This window comes from Hemicordylus capensis, chromosome 4 (assembly GCF_027244095.1).
Source record: "Hemicordylus capensis ecotype Gifberg chromosome 4, rHemCap1.1.pri, whole genome shotgun sequence".
In the NCBI taxonomy this organism is placed as follows: domain Eukaryota; kingdom Metazoa; phylum Chordata; class Lepidosauria; order Squamata; family Cordylidae; genus Hemicordylus; species Hemicordylus capensis.
The window spans coordinates 46799872-46817619 of NC_069660.1; the positions used below are offsets into that span (position 1 = coordinate 46799872).

At 43.4% G+C, this 17748-nt stretch overlaps 1 protein-coding gene across 1 annotated transcript in view; it reads left to right on the top strand.

The window, feature by feature from the left end:
- Window positions 1–1668: 1668 nt before the first annotated feature.
- The window catches only part of NECAB3 (N-terminal EF-hand calcium binding protein 3), a 159108-nt gene continuing 143028 nt past the window's right edge, over window positions 1669–17748 (top strand). Inside the window, exon 1 of the mRNA XM_053250058.1 lies at window positions 1669–2004. Within this exon, the coding sequence (XP_053106033.1) occupies window positions 1888–2004 (117 nt within the window). The 5' untranslated portion in view covers window positions 1669–1887. The remainder of the gene's footprint in view (window positions 2005–17748) is intronic.

The window sequence follows — 17748 nt, forward strand, 5'->3', positions numbered from 1 at the left end:
TCGTGGGAGGGCCTTCTCTGTTGCAGCCTTCTCCTTATGGAACACTCTGCTTCCTGAGATTCGTAATGCCATCTCCCTTCTGTCCTTTAAGAAGCTCCTGAAAACCTAACTGTTTTGCCAGGCTTTTAGTTTTTAACGTGTGTGTGTGTGTGTGTGTGTGTGTGTGTGTGTGTGTGTGTGTGTTAGGGGTTGTTTTTGTTTCCCCCCCCTTTCCCCTCTCCCCCCCTTCCCCCCTTCTTCTCTTGTCTTTGTTGTTGTTTTAATTTATGTAAACCTCCTTGAGTCTAAGGAAGCCAGGTGGTCAATAAATGTGCTGACTGAATGAATGAATGAATGAGCTTGGCCATTGTTGCTGTGCTCTAGCAACCCTACAACTGCCCAGGTGAAGTCACCAATCTCTATACACAGTCATACCAGGCACATTCAGGCAGGGGTGAAGCAAGCCCCATGGCGAACTGTGTTTCACCCCGTATAGCCGCTCACCGCTTGTATGTGGGGTTCTGCCTCCCACTTATTTATTTATTCATTCCTTTTTATTTATTTAGCATATTTGTATGCTGCCCAAAACTCACGTCTCGGAATGGTTTGCCTGCTTTACCTTGCCATTCACTGCCACCGCCTCCTCCGCCTCCTCTTGCTGTCCCCACCAGCTGCTCCAGTGGTGAGCAGAGAGATGTGATGTTTCCTCTCATGCACTAGCAAGAGAGGAAACATCCCATCCTCTCACTTTCTGCTTCAAGAGCCTGCCAGGAGGCAGTCATTTCCTGGCAGGCTGTTGAAGCAGTGAGTGAGGGGATGGGCTGCTTCCTCTCTCACTGGCCCAAGGGAGGAAATATTGCACCCCCCCTGCTCACTGCCACAACAGCTGCTGGGGTAATGGGAGGGGAAGGGGAGGGGAAGGAGGCAGGAATGACAAGGCGGGCCCACAGAGGCCAAGTGGTTGGCAGGGCCCCGGTGGCTCCTGGGAGCCAGTGTCCAGTGTTCACAGGACACATACGAGCATTGCTAGCTACGCCCCTGTTCAAAAGCATCAAGTCTTGGCCTAGCAATTCAAGATCATCTCCATGAGTTAAGGACTGGGCGGCCCTTCCATGAGGCAAGGTGAGGCGGTGGCCTCAGACATGGGTGTGAGGAAGGCTCAGGAGGCAGCCAGTGCTGCCCTTGCCTGCCACCATGGGCACACCTGCCTGCAGATGGGAGGGCATCCTATTGCCCTTAGCCTCAAGCAGCAACATGTCCTGGTTAATGGGTTGAACACTGGTTACTCTCCCCTCCCCTCTCCTCCCCCACCTCAGAATCCTTTTTAAATATTTGGAAAAGTGCCTCTCCTGTAATCCTCTTTCATACCTAGTTCCCTCAGCCTTTCCTCGTGTGGTTTATCTTCTATCCTTTGATCCTCCCAGTAGCTCTCCACTGAATGCTTTCCTACATGGCAACATCCTTCAGCCATGCAGCAAGTGCTGTGGCATGGCAAACTGGATGGAGTCGAGGATATATGCTCCTTGCTTACAGCAGCTCAGCCTGCAATCCTTGAAGTAAATCCTCCTGTCTGAAGAGGAATCTCTTGCTGAGTCTGCTGCTCTGTGATGCTGACGAGCTTTTCAGTGAGAGGCTCAGAACCACTCCTGCCAGTCAAAGCTCCTGACCAATCCTTGCAAACCTGGGGTGGGGATTGAGACAAACACGGAAAGTTGCTTAGATGCTGGCAAGAGCATCTCTCAGTGTACAGGAGTTGCTGCTTCCAACTACGGCAGGGCAGCCTTGGTGTCTGGCAGTCAGTGAATCCAGGGCATCCAGTGGGGCCAGCAATTTGGAAGGGGGAAATCCCTGAAGGACCATTCCTGTCTGTGTCTGTGAAAGAAGAGCCTTGCAGTCCTTAGTGAGAAGATGATGGCATGTACAGAGATGCTGACAATGTGCTTGCTCTCTGCCAAGCATGCTTACAGCCTCAAATCCACGGAGAGTCCACCGAACTATGGCAAGGGACTAGCAATCTTCCACGATGTAAGTAGCTGCATGGTGTATTCCCCCCCCTCCCACCGCCCTGCTAATTTGTACATGGAGAGTGGTTGGCAGTAGTCAGAAAAGTAGCAGCGCCGATATTTGTCATGATCTAACATCAGATATTTTTCACCTCTGGTGCTTCCCAATTCAAAATTCCTGAATTTTGTGCTTCCTGGGCACATCCCACTTTTTGTGTGCATTGAGGTCCCCTTTTAAAAGCTACCCCAGTCCCAGAAAGCAAAGCAAGGGCAAGCCTTGAGGTTTCAGGAGATAAACCCGTCGTGCTACATTTTTGCAGAAAGAGAGAGCTATGTGTGCATATGGAAAATGCAGTCTTGGGGAGCCAGAGAGATTGTTGGACGAGTACTTGAAAGAGCGGGGTTCATGTTCTACCTGTGCCATACATGGGGAGGCAGCTGTAGCTCACTGATCGACATGCAGAAGGTCTCAGGGTCAATCCCTGACATCTCCAGGCACGGCCAGGAAAGAGCTCAGTTTGAAACCCTGGAGACATTGTGGAGGGAGACAAGGCTGATCTAGACAGACTAATGATCTGACTTGAGTATAAGGTATCTTCCGATGTTGCAGAAATGTGTTTTGTATTTTAGGGCAAACAGTGTTTGTTCTGTGAGTTTCCCAGTTCTAAAATGGGAAGAAGGGTGCACAGCTTCTAGATTACTTATTTAAATATGTCTACCCCACCTCACTGCTCAGGGCAGCTTGCAATAAAAAACAATAAAATGCAACACACAAATTAAAAGCAGCAGCAGCAACAAGATATGAAAGCAATTGAAAACATTAAAAACAAGCAAAAGCACACCTGCTAATATGGTAAGATTCTTATTGCATCTGAGGTCAGTTCACTTTTTGTCCATGACAATCCTGGCACTAATTTTTGTGTGCTGGACTTGTGAGGTTGGTGTGTGTGTGTGTGTGTGTGTATATATATTCATGTTGAATGTATGATTTATTTATTTTTTTACCAATGCATCTATACTTCTGTCAGTACATTAGATGCAATCTATGGAAGGGGGAGGATTTTGAGACTAGATTATGAAGTACACACGTTTAGCTTCTATTATAAGAAATGAGCAAGAAATTACTTGCTTAGAAAGCTTGAGGTTGCCAGTTTGAATCCCTGCGGGTATGTTTCCTAGACTATGGGAAACACCTATATTGGGCAGCAGCGATATAGGAAGATGCTGAAAGGCATCATCTCATACTGTGTTGGAGAAGGCAATGGTAAACCCCTCCTGTATTCTACCAAAGAAAAACCACAGGGCTCTGTGGTCACCAGACTCGACAACACACTTTACCATTACCTGGTAAGTGGCCACATGGGCGACATGGTGCAAATTGATGGGTTTTTAAAACCTCCCGTAATAAAAGAGGAGAGGGAAACTAATGCCAGGGAACAGACGCAGTGTAGAATTTCTGCCTAGAGCAACCATGAAATAGTTTGGATCTCCTTGAGGTACCATTGTATGAGAAAAATGGGAACTGGAGTAATAAAAAAGGAACAGATCATCACCTCTTTGCACAGATATTGGTGAAAGTTTGGGGCGGGGGGTGAAGGTCCTGTTGTCTGAATGTACCCAAGTGTTCAAATCACAAGTTAAAACCATCTCCTTATGTACATAAGTGCAATTTGTGATGGGAAAAACTAATGGGCTGCCATAGCAGAAACATCTGTGGGCAGAGAGGTACATTTTCAAGTTCCTTCCTTCCTGGAAGTTGGTGTCACATGACAGCTCATGCTGCCACCTGAGTTCCCCATCTCACACACTCTGCTTCTCATGCAAGCTAACCCAGCTGCAGGGGTCTTTACAGGGAGGCCAGGGGTGTAGCAAGGTCAGCTGGGGCCTGTGTTTAATAAATGAACATGGGTGGGGTGGGGGTTAATGGGGGGGACCAGAGGCACCGCAAGAATTATTTACTTTATTTTTTTACTTTGTAAAATCTACCACTACTGCTGCCTCTCCCTTCCCACTGACTCTCACCCCCTCCCGCCTGCCTCCTGCCCCACACTTCTTGCTCCCACTGCTCCTTGCCCCCGCCACCCGACAGCCGGGTTGTGCAGTGAAGGGGGACAGGTTCTCATGGCTTCTCTCCTCACTCAAAGAAAGAGAGGAGCCACAGAACCCCTAAATGCTGCTTGACTGGCTACAAAATGGAGGTTACGCATGCACCCAGATTAGGTGTCAAGGTGCATATGCGCCTTTCATTTCTTAGCTGAATCATGCAATGCTGTGGGCTTCTATGGCTTCTACTTCATTTGAGCAAGAAGAGAAGTCATGTGGGGGAGAAGCCACCGCTGTGCAAACTGGGGGCGGTGTGGGTCGAGGAACAATGGCCATGAGGGGCAACAGGGCATGAGGCAAATGGTGGGAGGTGAGAGGCAACAGGGCAAAAGACTAATTGTGGCAGCGGCAAGTTGCAGGAGTGGGGAAAGGGGTGAGGATGAGGGGCAGATGGCAGAGCCCCTGAGGGCATGATGACTTGTGTTCATTGGGTGCCTTTGACAACCTCTAGCTATACCTTCGAGGCAGGTATAAAGAAGCAGCTGGCGATAAAGTATGCCTTGAGCCTCACAGAGACTGGCCTCAGGGTTGTTGATCTAGTGCAGGGATTCTTAGCATTGGGTCCCCAGATCTTATGGGACTTCAACCCCCATAATCCCCAATCAAAGGTCACTGGGGCAGGGCATTGTGGGAGTTGAAGTCCAATAACATCTGTAGACCCAACGCTGAGAATCCTTGCACTAGTGTATAGTATTTAGAACATTTTAAAAACTCTACCTTTGAAAATGATGTGATTTATCATCAATGGTGGCTTGCACCATTTCAACACAATTTCAAACCAACACACTTTAAAACCTAAAGCCATAAATCCAACAATGAAAGACTGAGATTAAGTAGTAGTGATACAGACCTCTGGGTACGTACCTGTCAGCTCTGAATCCTCCCCCCTCCCCATCAAGAGATCTCAAACTGCAGGATTTTGAAAGCCCAGGTGATATTGGCATGGACATTTAGAATTTTTGACAGAGCAGGGGGATGAAGGATATGTTATCTGGGCTGGGGGAAAAAACCCCTTTCTTAATCTTTTTCCCATTAAGAAGTTTATTCATTCGATAAAATTGCTATCTACGAATGTGGCATGAACATGACATTTTTACTGTGTTGCAAGGTAGTTTTAATTCATTCATCTGAGACAAAAGTGTCATTCTGAAATGCAATCAAAAGCTCATCCCTCTGTCAGTCATCAGTGAGAAAAGGAGAAGTCTTAGCAAGTTATGTCTAGACTGGAAAATTTTCACTACCTGGTTGTAAAATTTTAGGATCCTAACAGAATGAGCTAGAAATGATAGATTTTAAATCTATTCTTTAATTGAAGGGTTTCCCCCACTCCCTTCTTCATCATAGTATTTATTTTTTTTTAACATGACTGCCATACGGGAAACTCTTGAAAATATATATGCTTTTAGTGCACGCTATTTGTCACTGATTTGCAAATATAACCTTTATATGTGATGCTGCAATCATATGCATACTTACTTTGGAGTAAACTCCACTGAACACAGCAGCCAGGATCCAAACTAAGCTGGTTGTAATTAAGCACATTGGAATGAGACAAATTAGTCGTGACTAATGGAAGTCCCATGAATTTCAATGGGAATTAGTCATGACTCATTTATCTGGATCCAGCCAAGCAGTACAAGGGTGGCTGTAGGTACTGGGCCAGTTATTGGGCAAATATTGCTGTGTGAGGTGAGGTACAAAATGCTGCATTGCTCATCCTTCTGGAGGGGGCCATCCCTTTTCAAAACCTATCCTGGCAAGCACTGAAAAGGGGAGGAGAGCAGGTGGCCAGCAGCCTCCTTTTCTCCCCTTGTGCTTCTTACAAGCTTTGCAAGGACTGTGAGAAGAGGTGCTTCTTGCCGGTAGTGGCTGGTGTGGGCGCTGCCAGTGCAGGGTGACAAAAAGTAAATTAGTAGGTGGCCACCGCTGAACTTGAAAACTGTTGTGAGCAGTGGCACGGTGTCCAGTGCCCGCTGCAGCGTGGAATTAGCTTCGCCACTCACCTGGCCTCCGCACATCGATGGAGGCCATTTGCTGGCCACACAAATGGCCTCCGCCAGCTGATTGGTGCAGCTGATCCCCCGCCATAGCGGACACTGGGCATTGTGCCACTGCTCCAAGCAGCTTTCAGGTGCTGTGATTAAACGAACAGCTTTCAAGTGCTGTGGTTGTGGAGGTAAATGCCTACTAATTTACTCTTAAAAGTGTTTTTCGCCATCTCCACCACCTACCTGGCGGCGCCCACACTGAATGCTGAAGAGCTTCTTCAATAGTGACTGTGTGGGGCATTTTGCTAACGTATTGGCACCTGGATAGTCTGTCACCTGAGGCCACTGCCTCACCTTGCCTCATGAAACGGCCGCCCCTGAGCAGGACTTACTTCTGAATAAACATGCCTAGTACTGAACTGCACATCAAAACAGAATGGTACAGACTGCTCCGAGCATCTGTTAGCACTTCCAACACTTCTGAGCACAGGCAAGAAATCTACCGATGTGTTTAATTTTGATATTCAAAGCAGTCTTTTGTGTTTGATTCTCTACTCCCCAGAGTCTATTTCTATAATATAGACACTAGCATGAAGCCCTGAGGATAATTGCATAAAAGCAAAGTTCATAAATTTTTTAAGGAGTCAGATATATTATAGCCTAGTTGTGTCAGTACTGTGGTAAAACACAAACTTATTGCAGAATAGATTTCCTTTGAATAACCCTTACCAAGTGTCAATTGATTCAAAGATGCTAATTGGAAATATCAACTGATTTGTGCTTGGGGAACATTGAATATCGGGCCTCTTTCATGAAAACTGGATGAAATACTTATTCAGGCAAATTAAAAATAAAATCATGGAGAAATAAACCACTTTACTTTCAGGTTTATGACAATGGAGAGAAACCTTGAGGTTGTGTGTTGGACAGGACGCAAGAAGTGGCTGAATTCCTTCTAAGGAGGTCTATAAAGAACTGAACCAGAAAATAATAGTAAAAATATTGTAAGCTATCTTTATCTTAAAATATTTTATTTTAAGTTGTTTTTTTAAAGTGTAACAAATTCAATAGGAGGTTGACAAAAAAAAATCAGGTGTCCAATTAGGTAATGTTTGCATTTGAATTCTTATTTTATATATATTGTAAACAAAATTGGATTACTTAGATTTTCCATTGGTAAAACAAAATATTGCCTTTATACCATTCAAATTACAGAAATTTTAAGGAAGGGAAAACAAGGATATGAAAGGTCCTTATTACACTATGGAAAATCATGGATAAGACGTTTTAGAAGTTAGAAAGAAATATGGATTAGATGAATGCCTAGCAGGTTGTTATAAGGCTTTTAAACAGATTTGACTTCAATAAATGGCAAAACAAACTAAAATCAAAATTTGAAATATGGGTCAGTTCCAGTGTAGTAAAGTGCTGGACCAAGACCAGAGGAGACACAAGTTCAAACTCCCATTCAGCTCTCAAATTCACTGGGTGACTCTGGGCCAGTCACTTATCTCTCAGCATACCTCACAGGGTTGTTGTGAGGATAAAACTAACCATGTACGCTGCCATGGGCTCTTTGGAGAAACAGCAGATTATAAAAGTATAGGAGAACCTCGCTATTTGCGGATCCGGGTAATGGACTCCTGACCTCGGTATATGTGAAAAAAATGGCAAAAAAGGGGGCTAAACTCACATATCCTCTGAGGTCATCTCCAGCCACCATTTTGAGTATGGGAGCCATTTTATGGCGCTCTCTTTCTCTTTGTTTTTAAGGCAAAAAACACAATTTTGGTGAGTTTTCAACTCATGGGGGACATCCCTGGACCTCTGAGGGCCTGTGGAGCATGGTAGGACAATTTATTTGGCCCATTTTCTCATTTTGAGGGTGATTTGGGGGCAATTTTTGGCAATTTTTTTCAAGTCTGGAAACCTAACTCTCTGATTTACATAGGCTTTAATGCCTCATTATCTGCGGTTTCACTATCTGTGCCCCCCCCCGTGGAATGGAACCCCCAAGGAGAACGAGGTTCTCCTGTATAAATAAATAAATAAATAAATATTAGGAAGATGAAGGTCCAGCAAAAACCTTAACTAAGTGCAGATTTTAAATAATGGACGTAAAAATAATTGAGTTAAATCACACAGGCTTTAAAAGAGGAAAGATTTTCTGAGAATTCCTTAATGCATAATCATTAACAATGTGGACACAACTCAAATAGCTCTTTATTAATGCAGAGTGGGCATTTAATAGGTTCCTACCGCCATATGTATAGAAATGTTGAATTTGGTGGTGGGGCAACTTTTAAAGCTGGAAATTCTTTTGTATCATTATCCAGTGACAAGCGTTATCTCCTTGCACCACTTTCCATGCTTTATTGGGGTTAGAAGTGGAGCTTGGCATTAACCAAGAAGGATGGGTCACATGGGGAGTTTTGGCAAATGTTGTAGGGCCAGCGTGCACAACTCACTTGCCTCAGAGAAGCCATTTTCTGTGTCATCCCTTTGATAGCTGTACTGTGTCCTGTGACTGGCCCTATGTTTATAAAAATGTATCCATGTGGTAACAGCTGGAATTCATCATGCTAGATAGCCCTTGCTTTTCATTTATATATGGATTCTTCCGGATAGCAATATATTCAAACTTCAGCATAAACTCAGATTATAAATAAAAAGGGAAATCTGCATGATGTATAAGGACATCATGTAATAAACTTAGCTCCATCTGCTGGCAGTCTGTGGCAACCTGTAAATAAATGGTATGGTATTCCAGCCCTTAAAAGATGGTTTTAAAATTTATTTTTATTTATTGTTAAATTTATATAAATTTATAGTTTAGTAACAATTGCTGTAGATTGCCACTAGATGACACCAAGAAAATTATATCATGTACATTGCGTGGATTTCTTCTTTTTTATTTATCATCATAATTTGATGGGAGCTGAGCAGTCGGTGACTGACCAGGAGAGGGATCTTGGGGTCATGGTGGACAGCTCATTGAAAGTGTCGACTCAATGTGTGGCAGCTGTGAAAAAAGCCAATTCCATGCTAAGGATCATTAGGAAGGGGGTTGAAACTAAAACTGCTAATATTATAATGCCCTTATACAAAGCTATGGTGCGGCCACAACTGGAGTACTGTGTACAATTCTGGTCAACACATCTAAAAAAGGACATTGTAGAACTGGAAAAGGTGCAGAAGAGGGCAACCCAGATGATCAGGGACCTAGAGCACCTTCCTTATGAGGCAAGGCTACAACACCTGGGGCTATTTAGTTTAGAAAAAAGACGACTGCGGGGAGACATGATAGAGATCTATAAAATCATGCATGGTGTGGAGAAAGTTGATAGAGAGAAATTCTTCTCCCTCTCACATAACGCTAGAACCAGGGGTCATCCCATGAAATTGATTGCCAGGAATTTTAGAACCAGCAAACAGAAGTACTTTTTCACACAACGCATAATCCACTTGTGGAATTCTCTGCCATGAGATGTGGTGAGAGCCAACAACCTGGATGGCTTTAAGAGGGGCTTGGATAACTTCATGGAGGAGAGGTCTATCAACAGCTACTAGTCGGAGGGCTAAAGGCTACCTCCAGCCTCAAAGGCAGGATGCCTCTGAGTACCAGTTGCAGGGGAGTAATAGCTGGAGAGAGGGCATGCTCTCAACTCCAGCTGTAGGCTTCCAGTGGCATCTGGTGGGCCACTGTGTGAAACAGGATGCTGGACTAGATGGTCCTTGGGCCTGATCCAGCAGGGCTGTTCTTTATGTTCTTAATTTACACTGAAAGTGGAATGCATCACTGTCTGGAAGAGCTCTTTGTTGCTTTATAAAAATCTATTAAAATAAAGATTTATATAAGAAACACACAGCAGACAGCCAGTTAGTTCTCAAGTTTTCTTATAAGAGGCAAATATTAGCTGTTAACCCTGAGGAAGACTATTCATAAGATACAAATGCCAATTGAAACTGATGAAGACAAATTATCATGTGATGACTGCACTATAGCAAAAAGTAAAATGTCAACTGAGCCTATGGCTCCATTGCAAAAAGGCGTTGCAGGCACAGCTGCACCTTTCCAGTCTTTCTTCTGCCACCTTGAGGGCCAGAGACTTCTTTGCAAAGCTGAGGAGGGAGCCTTGGCCTGAAGTCCCCATTTCTCTATCCATACAACATGGTGTGTGTGTAATATTGTAGGGGTGCATGTCAAGGGGTGTTCCATATTTGTAAAGTACTGGAGCTTGGGGTGAGGTGGGAATGAGGCTGAAGTCTCCATTAATGCTTACAGTCTGATATTAGCAATGGCTATGGAGGGAAGAAAATACTTCCTTTGATTCATGGGCATCTGAAGGTCTTTTTCTGAGGGGTCAGCCTTGCCCCACCTCCCCACCCATGCTTTGACCACAGCTTCAAGCTCTAGGTGGTTTTGTACATTTGAGAGTGGTACAGAAGGGGAATTTTCACCCAGCAGTGTGTATTTTTTCTCCTCTGGCAGAGATGAAAAAGCCTCAACTATAAAATTAGTTTTAATTCATGCATTTGTTTTATTTCAGCCTTTAATTAGGTGCACTGCCCACTTTTATCTGCTAGTCTTTGTGCTTTAAGATGGTTTTTGCAACTCTCATAATTTATTATGTTCATGTTTGTTTGCAACTTTTGTCATGAGCTTCCTTGAGCCTTCATATAATTGTAAAAGTGGGATATAATTGTTCTAAAGTAAAAATTAAATGTCAACAACACTGTGATGTATTACATAAAAATAAAGGAAGGTGGTCCCATGGAAGGCAATTTGCCGAGGCATACCCGCCAGCATTTTATGGATAAAATAGGGACATGCTCATATATCACCCCCTATTTTCATAACAAGAATTGTACTGCCTGAGATAACCTGTTGCCAAGCACTACACATGGAAGAGGGCACTGCTCTCTGCATGCACCTTTAAAAAACTCTGCGGTAGTCAGTCGTTTACTGATTTTTAGAACACCAAAGGATATTAGTAGACGATATATTTTTAAAAACATAGTGGCTGTATAAGATATGATCAAAAGATGCTTCTGCAGCTGCAGGTTGCAAAGTGTCATGTTGTGCACATTAATGGTGCCTTAGTGTTCATGCATGCAGATTTAGATGCATGTGCACTAGAGAGACAAGATGCACAGATTTAATTTCTAGGAAGCGGGAGGGGACTGAAGCCTGGAGAACGACAGCTCTAGCAAGTCACAGTATTGACATTTGGGAAGGAATGGGGACAAAAGAGGGTCATCTAGAAACAAGGTGTAGAAAATAGGGATTGTCCCTGCTAAATAGAAATAATTGGAGCCTGTGCAGAGGGCTCCCTGAAACCTAGAGCCAGCCCTGTGCGACAGACAGCAGGGCCCTGAAGGGTTATTTTAAGAGCAGGGGTCTCATACTGCACCCCTCTAGCTGCTGTTGAACTACAATCCCCATCATCCTCAGTCACAAGGGCTGGCAGCCAAGGATGATGGGAGTTGTAGGCCAAACACTGCAGGAGGGCCACAGTTTGAGGCCCCGGCTTTAAAGTCCAGCATAACGCTCCCCTACCATGCCACGCACTCCAAGCAGAGGCCCCCTCAGCAGCCAGCTTGAAGAACCCTGCTGTAGCCAGCACTCTACTCTTCCCCATGTCTCTGTCTGTGGAGCCATACTAGCGTCTGCTGAGATGATTCGCTTGTGCACAAGAGGCTGAGGAGTAGCTACTGTGGGCTGCTTCTCCAGGCGAATTGGAGGTGGGCGGGCCTCTGTTTGAAGTAAATGGCCTGTCCATATTGCAGTACACGCAGCAGAGCCTTGGCCAACCCTGCGTGGGTGGGAGAGGTGTGGGGGTGGCACTGACAAGGAAGCTGTGACAGGAAGAGCGAATACGCAGGCCATTAGATTGCAGCCGAGCTCATCAGCCTGGCTTAGACATAGTTAATGAAGCCGTACAATGAAAGCACTCTGCTTTGTAGCAATTAATCAGGCTGCTGAATTATCTTGCTAATTAGCTCCCAACATCTTGAATTTTGGCTAATGTCCCTGCCATAATGCAAATTATATGTGCTATTTTGCTAGCTAGAGAGTCTAAGGAAGTATAAAGTGAGTGTTTGGGATTAAGTTGTTATGTGCTCTGTGTGTGTGTGTTTGATTAACACACATAAATGAGAAGATTGTAAAGCATTTTGCACATTTAACATTTAACAGCACAATCCTATGCCTGCTTATTCAGAAACAAGTCTCAAGCCTTACTGGGTTTAGTGAAGCTTACTCCCAGGTACGGGGAGTGCTTTAGGACTGCAGCCTAAAAACCTGATAGAAATACAGCAAGTTCTTGAACTTTAATATGGATGGAATAATATTGTCAGGATTCAATATAAATTCCCAATACGAAAGTCGGTGAGTATTGAACAAAGATAGAGTCGGTCTTGCAGTAGAAAGTATTGATAGTCCCCTTTTCTAAGAAGGCTTTGCTCTGGTTTGCATTTGGATGGGTGACTACATGTGAGCACTGTCTGCTAGAAGTTATTGCCTTTAGGGAATGGGGTCATAGCGCTCAGTTGTAGAGCATCTCCTTGCGTGCAGAAGGTCCCAAGTTCAATCCATGGCATCTCCAGGTAGGGCTGGAAAAGACTCCTGCCTGAAACTTTGGAGACGGGAGGGTCACTGCCAGTCAGTACTGAGCTAGATGGACCAACGCTCCATCTGATTTGTTATAAGGCAGCTTCTTATGTTCCCAAGATCCAAGGATGAATAAAACCTGTTTTTGCCCAGCATAGTTTTGAAATTGTAAATGCATGACAGTAAGGCATTTCTCCAAGTTCAGAGAAATTTAGTAATGTGGCTAAAGGGATACACATAAATAAGCATTTAAAAGAGATGCCTACTGGCTCTTGCATAGTTATCAAACGCTGAAATATTTACATACAGCCTATTTTATCTGCTCTAGTGATGCAGCATATTCTTGATACACTAACAGCTAGAGACAGATCCCTTTTTCCCAGAGAACTGAAGGCATCTGAAAGAGAGATCACTGCTTGCTATGTGTACCCTCACTTACACCACCAGTAAACAGGTCTGGCATGTTTTTGCATTGTTTCAAAAACCTGCCACACTTGTTTGATTAGAGGTGACAGTGGGACAAAAGAAAAGTGTGAAGACCATGGGAAAGAAATCCTTGCTCAATTCTCTTTCAGCTCTCTTAATTGTCTCTCTCCAGACTAAAGCTTTGTTCTAACCCTCATTGATTAGAACCTCTGACCTTGTTTTAGCATTCATTGAATGCATGGTGGGTGGATTTGGATCACACCTGCTGACCCCACTCCAATGCACTCATGCTGTGGAAGAAGTGAATGAATTTCTACTGTAGCGCATGAGCAAGCTGGAGTGGTTGGTACCATCTGGGGCGGGGGGCAAATGTTCACTGTGATTTTGAACACGGTCTGCACCCCTAGAAATGGAAAATACATGATAGCATTGCAATAATTTCAGCTTTCAGTGTAGGGATCTGCATGAATCAATATCTGCAATTCAATTCAGATTGAATTAAATTGCAGATGCCCCTCATTGATTCATCGAAAACAGCTGGCTTGGCCAGCTGCCTCAATGAGGCAAGCATCCCAATTCAACCCAAATCAGTTTGGGTGAATTGGGTGCCATTTTGAGGCCCATTTTGCTGAAATTGATTCGGTTTGAATCGGGGGTGATTCAATTCGATCCAGAATCTGGCTCCTTTTCCCCCAGGGTTATTCAATTCAGGGTAGAATTGAATCACCCCCGATTCAACCTGAATCAATTCGTTGGTGAATCAATTTGCACATACCTATTTGAGTGTATTATCATGCTTTTATTTTATTTATTTATTTGTTTATCTATCAAACTTATATACCGCCCACACTTTGATCTCTGGGCGGTTAACAATGTCCTGACCATTAGGCCTGCTGCACCCAAATATGCAATGGTGTTTTTAAAGCTTTAAAAAGTTTTAAAATTACAAGAGCTACTATATAACACTTCACTGATGTTGTCAGAGGGATGAGGATGAAAATTGGCAGGAACATCCTCCAGATTTTACTCCATGGAGGTAGTACAACAATTTCTTGATTGTTACTCTAACCCTTTCCTCTGTGCAAAAATGAGTGCAATTTTACCCTACTCATTTGCAGGTAGAGTTAAAGAAGTGGGGGGGGGGGATAACACACAGAGAGCTGTAAATGCAACAATGCTGTCACCTGTTTTCCATCTCTAGGAGGGTAGACATTGCCAAAAATCACTATGAGCATTCATTCCCTGAGATGGTACCACTGGCCAAATTTGTGGACCTGGTTTGTGGGCCTATTTGGCTTCAGCTTGAAGCATCAACTGGTTGGTGCTCAACTGAAGTAAACCAGGACAAACCTTCCCTCTGATTCCTAAAACTACCTCGAGGACCAGGCAGGAGGCAGGCCACTTTCTTTACACCTGGCTGGAACAGGCAGCTGTCTTCTTTGGCTTGACTTTTGTAATTTTTCCCCCCTTCCCCTCCTGTCCTGGAAATGGCATGATTGCTTCTGGGAAATGTAGTCTTTTCTGAGGTTGCAACAATGGCTGCTTCTGTTTCCATATCAGTCAAGATTTCTATATGTTATGCAGAAAACTGCATTATAGGTCCTCCAGTCCTGCATGATAATTTCTCTGTAGGACTAATAAGGATGGTTATAGTCAGCTTTAGTTTGCATCAGATGGGTCTTATGACATCTAGAAGGTTAGAAGGGTTGGCAAAACCCTTTCCTGGACCCCAAATATCTCAGCACAGTAAAATTCACTGCTAGAATTATACAGATGGTCCTTGTTATCCTTCAGCAACTGCAGTTTTGCATAGCCACGGATGCATCTTGGAGACCCAGTTTCATTAACCATGATATTAAAAATAGGTTATTTTTACCTATCTGTTGTTCCTGAGCCACTGGAAATGACTTCCAGTGTCACCTCCGGTGGCATTTCAGGTGGCGTTTCCAGGGGAATGGAGGAGTTTTTTATCTGTGTGCGTCTGTTTGTTTAACTGATGATGGTGTGTTACACTGAAACATCTTTTACTTTATTTATTTGTATACCATCTTTAATTTGTTTTTGGTTTTTTTGCAATACAGGTCTTTTGTTGAGACCTATATTGCAAAACATATCAACTTACTCGTTTATGCTACCAGCTCTCCCCTGATCTGGGCATTCAGAACGTTCACATAATACAACAATTTTTGTATTATAAGGCATTTTATAAATTTTAATAAAGCATTTGATAACCCACCTCTTCACCCAAGCTTTTTCAGCTTTTTAAATTTTTAGGTTTTAATCTGTGTTTGATTTTAAATTATCTAAATTGTTTTAAGTTTCTGTGCATGCTTTTAACTTGTTTTTATGTTATTGTTAACCGCCTAGAGATGAAAGTTTGGGGCAGTGTACAAATCTGATAAATAAATAAATAAACTGATACAGCTGAGCAGTTTCATTATATAAGCTCATAACATTTTCTAGCTATAGGCCTGGGAGACAGGCTGCAAATAATGACTTGGCCCATCACTCACTTAAATCTTCAATGTTCTTTCATTCACTGTGCTAAAACAAACTTTCCCAGTTTCTGATCCTGTGAAAACTCCTGTAGCTTTAAAAATTGCATAGAAGAGAAAATCTTACCAAGTGTGGATTCTCTGGTCATTTCATTACTTAGAAGAAATGGCACACTAGAGACAATTTTAATTCTATGTAATTCTGAAAGATGGAAGAGCCCTTTCAGAGTCTGGAACCAGCAAACCTAGTGGCAGGCTATGAAATGTTCCAAATGATTCATCTGTAAGATAACGCACACTGGCCATCTTCCTTTGCAATTGTTACCTCCCTGACCTTACTTGGCTTTGCCACCTCCATTGCTAATTCCTCTGTCTGCACTTTCCTGTTATTTTGGACATGATGTACCCGGAAGCACCTGCCTATCATCCCTTGATACGTTTGTGTTCTATGTAGAGAACATTGAACATGGCAAACAAAAACAGCCCTAGAACTGGTAACAGGTGTTACTACTAAGCTGTATGAAGGCATTCAAAAGCGGTAACAGGGCTGCCAAAGGACAAAGGAATAGACAGGAAGCTTTATATTATTTAAACCTGATCAACTTTGTGCTGTCAGCTCCACCATTATTCAAGTGTAAGATACTTCCTGCTCTTCTTTGCGTCAATGTTGCAAGCTGAGCTGGAGAGGAAGAAGGAGTTGCCAGGCTGAATATGGGGTAGGGATCTGTGTCTTTAAGAGTTGTGCATACCAAGGAACATGATGACATGCAGTTTTGACCACGTGTCAGAGCCATCCAAGGTTACTTTCTTTTCATCTGTCAAAGGCACAGGAGCTCATTTAATCTGTCAGATGTATGAGTTTGGCATAAGCTAGGGTTCCCAACTTTGGGTCCCCAGATGTTGTTGGACTACAACTCCCATCATCCCCAATCACAATGGCCAAAGGCCAGAAATGGCGGGGGTTCCATAAGAACACAAGCACACACACACAAAAAGAAGAAGAGCCTTGCTGAATCAGGCCCAAGGCCTATCTACTCCAGCATCAAACCAGATATCTATGGGAAGCCCGGAAGTAGGAGATGAAGGCATGCCCCCTCTCCAAATCCTCTTGGATTTTTCTAAACTAAAAAGCCCCCAAAGTTGTAGCCTTACCTTGTAAGAAAGATGATCTAGACCCTAATCATTTTGGTTGTGCTCTTCTACATCTTTTCCAGTTCTATTGCAGTTGTTATCCAGAGACATTTGGGGACCCAGGGCTGGGGACCCCTAGCATAGAGCTTTGATGTAAAGGTGAAAGATAATTGTGAAGGATATGCATAGTTTTGTACTACATGAAGATTGACACTTTTTTTGTTATTAATGTATTTGATAAGAAATTGAAAAAGTAAAGTATAAAAAGGAAAGGATGGATGTCTTCCTTATATGCTTTATATTTTCCTTTTTATATCTCCTCATATATCTAAAATATTTCAGACGTTTAAGTCCTGTGCGTTCTGAAGTTAGCAGAATACCACTGAAGCCAAACACATGAAATGAACAAATGGGGGTGGGGATCAGTTTCCCATATATGGATAATATGCCGGTGTCTTTTTGAAAATCTACCACTACCATGTTCTGTATGACCCCTGGCGATTATCTGTCTCAATAGATTCAGCATGGAGCCTTTTGCCTGGCTGCATGGTGTCAGTTCTGCTCACGGCAATGTTGTCAGTATTCTACGTAGATACACTGCAGAGAGAAGGGGGGAAATTTGCAGGTGCTAGGCTCCAGGTTTTTTTGTTTTTTAATCAAATCACTGTTCTGATCATTGCTATATCTTAAGGTCAGCCTTCAGATAGCCTTGGCATTCACTTTGTAGTTCTGAGAAACCTGTACCTTTACAAGAAAAATGTGAAAGGTGCCATCAGATGGAACGTTCTGCCTCTTGCTTTGAATGTGTTCAGGTTTTTGAAGTGTTTGGTACATTCGAGCTGAGAAGGCAATGCTTTATGGCTGAAAAGAATCACGCAAAGGATCTTGCGAAAGAGAATGGGATGGACACAAAAGGTTTCCCTTGTAGAACTTGGAGAAAAGAAGGGGGGGATCTTTCTGTACAAAAGAACCCCTACATGCAAGGGCAATCCTAAACATAGTTACGAGAG